The following is an 11,432-nucleotide window of genomic DNA, read 5'->3' as shown; positions in this document are numbered from 1 at the left end:
TCAAGCAAGTGTAATTCCAGGAGCTTCCAGTTCTGGCAACTGCAATGACCTGCACAGCTACAGTTCAAGGACATCACTAGAACTCAGAATACGGAGTTCACATTTCCCGACTTTTCTTTAAGGCTTTTGCATCTAACACAATATGCACCAACAGAATAAACACACTTTACTACTAACCATGCAGAAACAGGTTGCCAATCAAAGAAACTTGCCCAGGAATACGTGCCTACAAAGCCAGAAGAATTCCCTAGTTGGGAGCATTGTACAGGCGCATCAAGCCTGAGGATGAACATATAAACCACTTGTCATAAACACATTTCCGGAAGGGTTTTGTGTTGCTTGCTCATGTTTAGTTGCATGGTATTTAAAACATCCACGGAATCACTCTGCACATGGGGACTGAGTCAGGCACAGTCCATGCTGAGCAACCAATGTTCCTTCAGGATCCATGCAAAATTTCATCAACGCCTTCCTCGTTCCAAACAAAAACAGGAAATATTTGTCAGGAAGCAGAATCAAATTAGGCTGGCAAGGAATAAAACTACATCTCTGAAGAAGGTATAAGCAAACTACTATTCAAAGGCAGGCAGAGGACATTTCTGTATGCCCAGCCTCAATAGATACTCCCACCTCTAAGCATCAAATACAGTTTCAGCACAGTAATATTAATGCACACTTTTTTATTATATTAAAATCAGGCAATGGTCTGATACAATAAAAAGGCTGCTTATGGAATACTGTTATGTTAATTTTTTTTAATTACAGAGGATGTTAAATCCTTACAACTAATATCTTCTTCAAAAGAGTTAATGGAAACATCAATTATTCATTGACTGGATATCTGCTACTTTTAAATGTGACTTTTTTTTTTTACACAAACACTGAAATTTTTTTCATCAAACTTAAAAAGAGGACACACTAGATTGTTTGCATTTTAAGCTTGCATCCACGTTTCAGCGGTTAGTGGTCCAAAACAAGAAGTCCAAAAAGGAAGTGATTTGCCAGGAAGCGTTGTCAATCGAGGTCCCTAACACCCCACTATGGGTGGGGCTGCCGTCCTGCTCTTTGAGAAGCTGTTCTCCTCTCTCCAGAATGTTGCGATGAAACCCTTTCTCCACCGAGTCGATTTGTCTGTTATGGGGCCAAAAGTTTTACACGCACACAGGGAGACCAGCCATTGACACGGCTTTCAGTGGTGATACCTGACCTTTGGCTGGGGGGTGGAGAGGAAAAGCTGGAGGGTTTTACTGCAGATTTCTACTTTTTGACGTTCCTGTAATAGTTGGCCACTCTTAGCAAGCTCCAGCCATCCTGGTAAATGACTGCTCTTTTCATGATATCAAAAGCCTATTTAGTAACCTCAGCCATGGCCAGTTTGATGGCGTGGAAGCAGAGCCAAAGGGCAAGGAGGAAAGGATGCTTGCGAGCCAAAAAAAAAAAAAAGCCTGGACACTCATGTTTTCCCAGGCTGGTGAAGACTAAATCCACAGCTTATTTTAAAAAAAATTAAAATCAGACAAACAAACAAACAGGCAGTTTTGCCAGTCACTTAAACCTCTTTTTCTGGCCAGGGGTGTAAAGAAAAGCATCATAGAAGGGGCAAAAAGAAAGCAGCACCCCAGCTATGACAGAAAAGGAAACAGGAAACATGGGAAGCACCCCCCCTCCCCCGGCCAAGAACTCTCATCCCACAAGGCCCATGTTCTTGGGAAAGGGGTGGTGTAGAAATACAATCTACGCCTTTGCCTGAAGGTTATAGTAGGAAAGAACGGCTTGCCCACCCCCCCCCCCCAAATTAATCAGGCAGACTGTAAAAAAAGAGAGAGAAAACCCCACCCACCCCTAGAGACATTCAGCCATTACTAGAGCCTGCACAAAGGAAGGGATGACTGAGGATGTCACTGCATCCTGTTAGTAGTCTGTACACAGCCCAGTGCAGAACTGGGAATGAAGCCTCTGGGCACAATCCTTTCGATAAGTTCTCCTGCCCGAGCTGCGTTAGAATGAATTGGAGGCTGCCTCAATGCCGCAGTCCCCATTCTTGTCTCCAGAGGGAGCTAGCGCAGCGGAGCTTCCTTGCAGATTGCACCCTTCAAGTCTACTCTAATAAATAGCCCTGAGCACCCACTCTATTGCAAACAAGAGAGACAGAGAAAGACTGAGGGGAAGGAGGCTGAGAGAAGAGAGACAGGCCCAGGCCAAGCGCACAGCAATGTGATTGTGTGACGTATGCTTTTTTTTTTTTCACAGTTGAGTTCAATGTGCCACACCGGTCTTTTGACGGTAATCGATTTAAATAGACTTTTTTTCCTTGATACCAGAAGTTCAACTATATGTGGACAGTGGTTAACACATGACAGGATTATTTGTTATAGCACAACTTATTCTCAAAATGGGGGGGGGGATTAATTAGTATCATTTACAGTATGTCAAGAGAGGCTTTCCTTTGCATGGGAACTTTCTTTCCAGTACTTGGAGGTCTACAAGATGCATCTAGAAAATTTACTACTGTGGAAAATGAAGAGAGCTTAAATTGAATGAAGGGGCATGATTTTCGTTTCCCTGTTTGTTTTCATTAATTACTGTAACATTGTCCTTCGGGTGGTTGAGGAAGTTTCATATTTTCTTTAGACATCATTAGACGCCGCAGCTCTTGCAGAACCACTTTGATACTATAAGAATTCTGCCATTTTGCTAGGACTGATATGGCTCTGGGATCCACCTACAAGTAAACACAAAAAACCCACAACAGTTAACCTTAAGCAGCATTCTCGTTTCCCTTTTGACACTGAAAGAAACAAAAAACACAATGGTCAAAATCCAAAGACGACACAACTAGCATCTGCCTGTTGTTTGCAGGATTATAAGAACTTAAGTATGTCTAAAGCAGCTCTTTTGGAGTCTTTCCAAGAGGTCCTTAACTAGCTGAAGTCAGAAAATGAAGCATCTAATTTTTTTTAAGAAGTCAACGAAAATCAATTATTTGGTGGGGTGAAAGTTGAGAGCCATTGGTGGGGGGGAGCTGGTTCTGGTGTGTTACTGTAGTTGAAGCTCAAGGTGGCTTTTCTTTCCATCCTGAGTAACTCTAAACAAGAGTCCAATCGCACCTTAAAGACTAACAAAAATTTCTGGGGATGAACTTCTGTGGGACTGAAGCGAGCAGTGGCTCATGAAAGCTCATGCTCTGCCACAAAATCTGTTAGTCGTTAAGGTGCTCTTTTCTACTGCTACAGACAAACATGGTGCCTGACTCATCTTGAGGAGCTGTGGTTTATAAACTGAGCTTTCATGAACGTTTCAGCATATCAAACAGACATCTGTATTGAAGTTATGAAAATGTGCTGATTTAAAGCGATCAGTTAACAGATGGATGGATAATCAAACAGTTGTTTCATCAACAGACAGTCCTAAAAACAAAGAAATTCACTTTTATGCTTAACATGAACAAAATATCACATGAAAATTTGTTTGTTTGTTTGTTTTAAAGAAAACCCCCGAGCTTAAGCTCTAAAAACAAATTAGGTTGTTTCAACATGTTAAAGATTCTCCACATAGCTCTCATTGTTGCTGTGAGTGGGAAAGCATCCACACCATATGAACATATGAAGCTGCCTTATACTGAATCAGACCCTTGGTCCATCGAAGTCAGTATTATCTACTCAGACTGGCAGCGGCTCTCCAGGGTCTCAAGCTGAGGTTTTTCATGCCTATTTGCCTGGATCCTTTTTAGTTGGAGATGTCAGAGATTGAACCTGGGACCTTCTGCTTACCAAGTAGATGCTCTACCACTGAGCCACCGTCCCACCACCAACAGCAGCTTTCCTGCACTTGCCTTTTCTTAGTCCCTTGAGTTGCTATGTTAACACATGTCTGCATGGGGGGGGGGTGCTTTTAAAAATAACATTGATAACTCATTGATCCCTATAAGCACAACAACATTACATAATCCATTACCACAATCTGCTAGCTCTCATCTTGTTGGGAAGCTGTAGGGGAATGGCATGCAATATATCAATTATGGCTCAGTTTTTAAAAAGCACCCCCCAAAGCTCTTAGTGACAGGCAGGAAAAATGGCGGCTCAGGGTCTGAGGAAAGCAAAACAACACTGTTGTGGACAGAACCTGGAAAAGTGTGTGCATCCCTGTCCAAACAGCATGCAAATTCAATTTGACTGTTGTCTTGCAAAAAAGACCCTACCAAATCAGGTTTTAGAAAGGTCACAGCAAAGTGGGAGAAAATAAGAGAAAGATGTGTCATTGTATGTGCACTCCCCAAAATAATGCAGCAGTAAGGAAGTCAAGGACGCATAAAATATCCATGTGGAAACAGTCTTACATGCATAACACTCTCTTCTATAAACCAATCTTATTAAGCAATGTTAGTATTAAGAAGCAGAGAAGAAACTTACCACTCCATTAGAACTATTTACTCCATTCATATTAATTTTTGTTACAAATCTTACAAATGGAGGTGCTTCTGGATATTTAGGCCCACATTCTATTTTAAGGCTGTATATTCTGTTTTCATAAATTGTCTGGAAGAGAAAAACACCTGTGTCAGGTGATCCATCAATGAAGGATCACTACATTCAGGAGATCTATAGAATGAACAGCGTCATGATAGAAAGAGATCTGGCAATGCAGACAGCTCCACTGGAAATCCTCATGTGTCTGAATTAAGCGACTGATCGCTTTATCTCCTTCCTGGGATAAATCAGTGTATGCCCTACCACACACACACATCATCCACTTCTAAGCACGTTTGGTTCATTTCTGTGATGATCAGGTCACTCAAGGAAAGGAGGCAGTGGGAGAACTGGACCTGTGGAGGGGAGAGCTGTAAACTGGCACTCCACCGAAGCAATCAAAAAACTTGGATCAATTTTTGCTTGTGCTCAAAAGTGTCACTAGTTTTTCCCCCCCGTTTTTCTCTTTTGCCTCTCTCCAGAGAGATGCAAGTCCTCAGTCTGTTTAGGGAGAAGGGAACTGCCAAGCATTTATTTCTTCACATTTCTATCCCACCCTTCCCAAAAAGGCTCAGGGTGGGTCACATCAGTAAAACAGATTACATAATTTTTGTAACAACTAAACATAAAACCAAACAAACCAATTCACTGATTAAAAATTCAGATGGTGACCTGTTTCAAAAACCTAGTCCCTGGTTGGACCTTAACAATGAGTAAAAGTAGTCATGATCAAGAACTACTGCAGAGTGGGCCAGTATGTGGCAGGGAGACCACATTGATGGTCTGTGATGCCCACTGCCTCAACTAAAAGCCTGGCATCCTTAGTTCATAAAGACTCAAACTTTGTTCTGTTGCTTCAGACCAACATGGCTGCCCAGCTGAATCCATCCAAACAACATGTCACCCATGGGGGAGGAGGAGTTGCAACAAAGGGTCTTCTCTTCTTCTGAGTGAAAAATTCACCAGGCTCCCCCCTGAAAGTGGGAGCCTCTCTCTCATCTACTCCTCCTCATTTACTCCTTCCCTGTTAGCTGGCCCACAGCAAAATGTGAAGAGGCATGCTGGTGGCGGGGGGGGGGGAGGTGCACCAGACTGAGGAAATGTGTGAAGATGGCAGCAAAGGGGTTGTTGGCGAGGAGCTTAGTGCAGGACATCTCCCGTGCCAGGGAAAGGCCAGCGAGGTGCTCCGAGGGGCCAGGCAAGTGGTCAGTCTGCTGAAGGAGAAGCACCAAAACCAGAGCCCACTCACAAACACACTCCCTCTCCCTCTCTTGCTTTTCCACGTGCTCAACAGCTCCTGATAACTCTCCAGCCTTTTTACCCCTCCTTTCAGCTACTAGTTGCCAGAAATACCCCAAATTAAAAACAAACAAACAAACAATGGGATTGCATTAATTGCATTAACTTGAAAACAAGACAATTAAAAATGTTGGGGAAGGGCTTTTTAAAAGGGAGGGATTGTCTTCAACTCACATACAAATTTACCAGTATGCAAAGTTGCCCCCATTCTATAACTGGCAGACTCTGATAAGGGGTGGGGGCTGTACAGAGAGGCCTTTAGGAAACACTTTTACATCCCACATTCTACAGTTCCTTTGGTAAGACCGTTCCAATGCAGTAGATTGCAAGCAAAAAAGACTAGCAAACCAAATCCAACAGAAATCTATCAAAAAATGCATTTTATGAGGAAATCTGGTTTTCAGTATATCTTTACTGATGCTTACTCTTGGAGGTCCAATGATCATGCCTGTCCATCTTGTAAGTGTCATATCTTCGTCATCTTCAAGACCCCAGCTAACCGTGCCATCACCTACTCCTTTCTGGCCTTCTTCAAGTTCTTCCAACAGTCGAAAATTACGAGGAACTTTTACTCCTTAAAAAAAAAAAGGCATTAGAGGTTTTTGAGATAAGAACGTAAGACTGGCAATCTGTACTGTGACTTTGGAAAATCTGCCAGACATTTCAATCACTGTAAGTGGCACAGTTAAGAGAAGCAAAGAAGGGAAAAGAACACTAACATACAACTATTTACTCCTGAAATTACAGTTGCTCTCCAAACCACAGAAATTATTTCCCCTGGAGAAAATGACAGCTGCAGAGGGTGGAATCTGTGACTTTGTACCCACCTGTACTCCCTCCCCAAGTTCCATCCACAAATCACCAGGAATTTTCCAACCAGAAACTGGCAACCATAAGGAACCCTGGGTGGACATAATTGCAAGGCTAGTATAAAGAGACCAAAATCTTCTTGTTTGGGAAAACAAGGTGGCTTATCTGAGTGTATCTCACTATAAATTTAGGCAGAGCATGAGAAGGAGGGCAGGAAGGGATGATCCAGTGTTTGGCTGTTGTGGCCCTAATCACCACGTTGGGGTCAGAAAGGAATTTTCCTCCAGGGCAGATTGGCCAGGGATCCTGAAGGTTCTTTGCCTCCATCTAGGCACAGAGCAGGAGTCACTGGGGAAGTGAAGGGGGAGGTAGCTGAATTTCCTGCATTGTGCAGGGGGTTGGACTAGATGGCCCTTGGAGGCCCCTTCCAGCTCTATGTTTCTGTGTAATTAGCATAAGCTGTAAGAGGAAGAATCCACCACGCTGTAAGAAGTTAAACAACTAAAGTTTCCTCCTGCAGAAGATGTGCATTCAAATGTGTGGAGAAGTTACAATGGGTAAGCTGTGCACACAGCATGGAATTAATCCATAAACCCCACACAGTGTTGGGTGCGATGTGTGATTCTGCATATGCGAATTAGCAGAAATCACTCCCCACTCCCCCCAGTCTTGGACCCACACCTGAATCTTAGTATTAATAATGGGTTAACAGACTGGGGAAGAGAGAACTTTTCTGGTATTTAATTTTTATGGCAAAACAGCAACCTTAGGCTGAGTGTTAGAAGCTGTCATCATATGTATAGAATATACACCACCAGCTAGTGTCTCCTCGCCTCGTTGACGTGGGGATAAAGGGTGGCTATAGGGGTGCAAAATGCGGCAGCTAGGTTGCTAATAGAGCTACCTTTACATGAGCACATTCAACCTACACTGGAACTGTTGCACTGGTTGCCCTTGGCGTTCCAAATTCGCTTCAAGGTGCTGGTTATGACCTTTAAAACCCTATATGTCCTGGGACCTATCTACCTGAAGGGCCGCCTCTCCCCATACGAACCTCAGAGAGCACTTCAATCAAGTACTCAAAATCTCCTTATGATCCCCAGGCCAAAAGAAGCACAGCTGGCCACCATTAGAGCAAGAGCTTTTTCAGTGGCAGGCCCTGCTATGTGGAACGCCCTCCTCGAAAACATCAGGGCCCTATGGGACTTGCCACAATCCCACAGGGCCTGTAAGACAGAATTGTTTAAACTAGCATTTAACAAATAAAGGGGAGGCGACCACTATCCCACCATCCCACAGCATTGACACTTGAACCATCCCGGTACAAATCTAGAGTGCCAAATATCTTATAATATAATTACATGCAATGCCCAATAAGAATTAAAACCCACCATCTGGATCCTGGCGAGTGAACCTGGAACCATACTACATATTTTAAATTGTATGAACTGTTGAAGTGTTTTAATGATTTTATTGTACTGTGATTTTAACACGCTGTTATTCTAACTGTTGTCAGCCACTCTGAGCCCGCTAAGGGAGGGCAGGATATAAATGTGATGCAATAAAATAAATAAATAAATTTAGCTGGTAGTTCAGGTTATAGCAGTCACAACCAGAGAGAAGAAGCTATTCTGCAGAGGTAGTCAGAACAAAGTTTGAGAGTCCAGGGGCACCTTTAAGACCAACAAAGGTCCGCTCTGAGCCCCTATGAGGGAATGGGCAGAATATCAATAAACAAATAATAATAATAATAGTTTAATTCTGGTTGTTGGTCATCAAAGTGCCACTGGACTCAAACTATGCTTTGTTGCTTCAGACCAACGCGGCTACCCACCTGAATCTGTCTTAGAGGTAGTCAGAGTTGTTAACCTTTCTGAGGACTCCTAGTGGGAGGGGCTTTCTCCATCTACTAGTTTCAGCCCTCTCTGGCTAGCAGTCAGGTGGTTGTTAACTGTGCTTCTTGAAGTGCATGCGGGCTCCTTTTCTGGTTCTAACCCCCCCTCCCCCATTTGAAGGTCTTTCTAGGCTGGGTATTTTCTCTCAGTCACTGCTGGGACCTTGGCCTGGGCACCCCTACCCTCCAATTTCTCTCCCCAGAGGGGAAGAAAGGCCATAGGGATTTCATGCTTTGGCCAGGAGTTTTCCTTTTGCTCCCTCCAAAGTAGTGGAAGAGTGTTGGCAGCTGCAGAACAGAAGCCTCATCCAGCTTCCCACCAGATGAAGCAGAGGCAAAGAGGCAAGGCAAAGCCGCACCCGTTTCACCCCAAAAAGGGATGGATGGGTGGGGTTGGGGCTTCATGAGTTCCTACCAGATTGCCCTGTGTTTATGGAAGCCTGTGGCAGAGCATCCCTCATGCCATCACCATCTGCATGGGTTAAGCAGGGACCACAGTTTGGCAAGACACTCCCCCCCCCCCCCCAAATTAGGGCCAAGAGATGTAAAATGGTGGAATGTTCTAGAATGGCTGGTTTTGGAGCTTGCAACAAACCTCTGGAGGGAAAAGGGCTTTCTCCCTTCCAGTTTAGTCCCTCTCCCCTCTAATTCCAGGAACAAAAACACCACTCCTCTAGCCAGGAAAAAGCAGTGCCTGATTTATCAGGTGAGAATACTCACTCTAACTTCCTTTCCTGGATTAAGAGAGAGATGCATAATCTAGAACAGGGCTGGCCAAACTGCAGTTCTTTCACACATATTGTGCAGCTCTTGAAGCCCCCACTGCCCCATTAACCAGCTTGGAGAAGGCAATTCTCTTTTTAAATCACTTCCCCAAGCCAGGCAGTGGCTTGAAGAATGCATTTAAAGTTAAAAGTTGCTTTCTTTCCACCTCTCCCTCCCTCTCCCCATCTATTTCCTTCCTTCCTTCCTCATCTGACATTCATGTCTTGTGGCTCTCAAAACTCTGGCATCTATTCTGTGTGGCTCTTATGTCAAGTAAATTTGGCCACCCCTAATCTAGAAGTTGAAGCCAGCCTCTGGTTCCAGAGTCTTGGGGGAGAGTGTGTGTGTGGAGAGGCTAGGCACATCAGTTTAGAGGGAACACTGGTGACAACCATGCAAATTCAACAGGTGATCTCCCCTAACTGCTTCCCAAAGTTCACTGTATTATGGAGACTCTGTGCAGCAAGCAGCAGCTGGAGGAACCAGAGCTTGCTAAACCTGCTGATGACTCCCAAGCAAGATGGACCTTCTCCCTCAGAGGCCCATGCTCCATCCTCAGCTGAACTGGCTAAAGCTGACAGCCTGGAGGTTGGGTCACAGCAGCTTAGGGAAACAGGCTATTCTGATCAAGGCATTACGTCTCCAGCAGCTTCTAGAAGGAAGCCCACCAACAGAGTCTATAACACCTGACAAGTCTTGTGTTCCTGGTGCGGGGAGAAGCCTACTGACTTCCTTGGGCACAAGTTGGGGATGTTTTGGCATTTCTCCAAGTAGAGCTAGACAGACTTTGAGTACCAGTATCCTTAAACAGCAGATGGTGGTAATTTCTGCAATGCTGGGTGTTAAGGAAAGGCTTCTTTCCAGTCCCATGCCAAAAAGTTCCTCAGAGGGGCGGCTCTGCTGAATCCCCCAGCTATGCATAGGTTTCCCATGTGGGACCTGAATATAATTCTCAAGATACTTTCTAGGGCATCTCTCAAGCCTATATAGCATGGGTGGCCAACGGTAGCTCTCCAGATGTTTTTTGCCTACAACTCCCATCAGCCCCAGCCAATGGCCCATTCAGTCCAACACTCTGTCACACAGTGGACAAAAAACCCAGGAGGTCCATCAGTGGAGCCAGGACACTAGAAACCCTCACAGTGTTGTCCCTCCCAAGGACCAAGAATAGAGCATCACCTGCCCCGAGTTCCAACAATACGCAGTGGCTAATAGCCACTGATGAACCTCTGCTCCATATGTTTATCCAATCCCCTCTTGAAGCTGGCTTGTAGCCGTCACCAAACCCAAAAAACAAACAAACTCAAAAACCAAGATCAAAAATACATTCTAGTTTTCTGTTTTAATGAGGAGTATCTGGGCAATAATTTTAAAAGGAGATGAATCTCTGACTCTAATCAGAAAGTACTGTTTGTCAGTAGCCCTTCCTCCTTACTGAGCATTTGTCTGTTGCTTATTGGAGGAATATTGGAGGAAATATTGGAGGAAAATTATTTATATCACTAATTTGATAAAGGTTATAAAAATCAGTTCCCTCCTCTGGATCATATTTTTGGCTCTTCAGCCGAGCTCTCCAATCCACACACTGCAGTGTGATCTGGAGTGTTCCCCTAGCTGCCAGGATAACCAAACCACTGTGAGAAATGGTTGCTCAGCTTAGTACTGAATGTGGTTTAGTAAAGTGTAGTTAATCCTTGTTTTATCAAAATAATGTGCCGCAGTCCCATAGGAAAACAAGTGGTTTTTAAACGACCATTCACAAAGTTTCAATTTGTATATTCAGTACAGCATAATCCAATCTGAGCAATAACAAAGTTCCAGCTTGTGACAAGCAAACCATACACAAAGTCCAAACGTTTCCCAATGTTGTTAGAAACTCACAAAGTCCCAATGTTGTAACAAACTCAATGAGCACATAGGTTTCAACTCATTTTGTAATCTTCCCCAGAAGATGATCAACTCTAAAGGTGTTTTCATAACAATCACTTCCATGGAGTTGTCTGGAACCATTGTTTTGAAATCCCTAATTCATACAAAAGATAAATCAGTCTTTGAATTCTCTCAATGAGGAACAAAAGCCTTCCCACTCTCACACTGCTAGCAGAAGTTTCTTGGTTCTTCAGCAGAGCTCTCCAATCCACACACTACAGTGTGATCTGGAGTGTCCCCGTGGCTGCTAGGATAACCAAACAGCTAAA

General features: G+C 44.0%; 1 protein-coding gene across 1 annotated transcript in view; it reads right to left on the bottom strand.

Moving 5' to 3' along the window:
• Nucleotides 1–660: 660 nt before the first annotated feature.
• UBE2V1 (ubiquitin conjugating enzyme E2 V1) overlaps nucleotides 661–11,432 on the bottom strand; it is a 34,471-nt gene continuing 23,699 nt past the window's right edge. The window contains exons 2-4 of the mRNA XM_060230803.1: nucleotides 6,191–6,339; nucleotides 4,410–4,535; nucleotides 661–2,722 (exon numbers count right to left, since the gene is read on the bottom strand). Coding sequence (XP_060086786.1) covers nucleotides 2,576–2,722; nucleotides 4,410–4,535; nucleotides 6,191–6,339 — 422 coding nt within the window. The 3' untranslated portion in view covers nucleotides 661–2,575. The remainder of the gene's footprint in view (nucleotides 2,723–4,409; nucleotides 4,536–6,190; nucleotides 6,340–11,432) is intronic.

This window comes from Heteronotia binoei, chromosome 2 (assembly GCF_032191835.1).
Source record: "Heteronotia binoei isolate CCM8104 ecotype False Entrance Well chromosome 2, APGP_CSIRO_Hbin_v1, whole genome shotgun sequence".
Lineage (NCBI taxonomy): Eukaryota > Metazoa > Chordata > Lepidosauria > Squamata > Gekkonidae > Heteronotia > Heteronotia binoei.
This window is presented reverse-complemented; position numbering and strand designations above follow the sequence as displayed.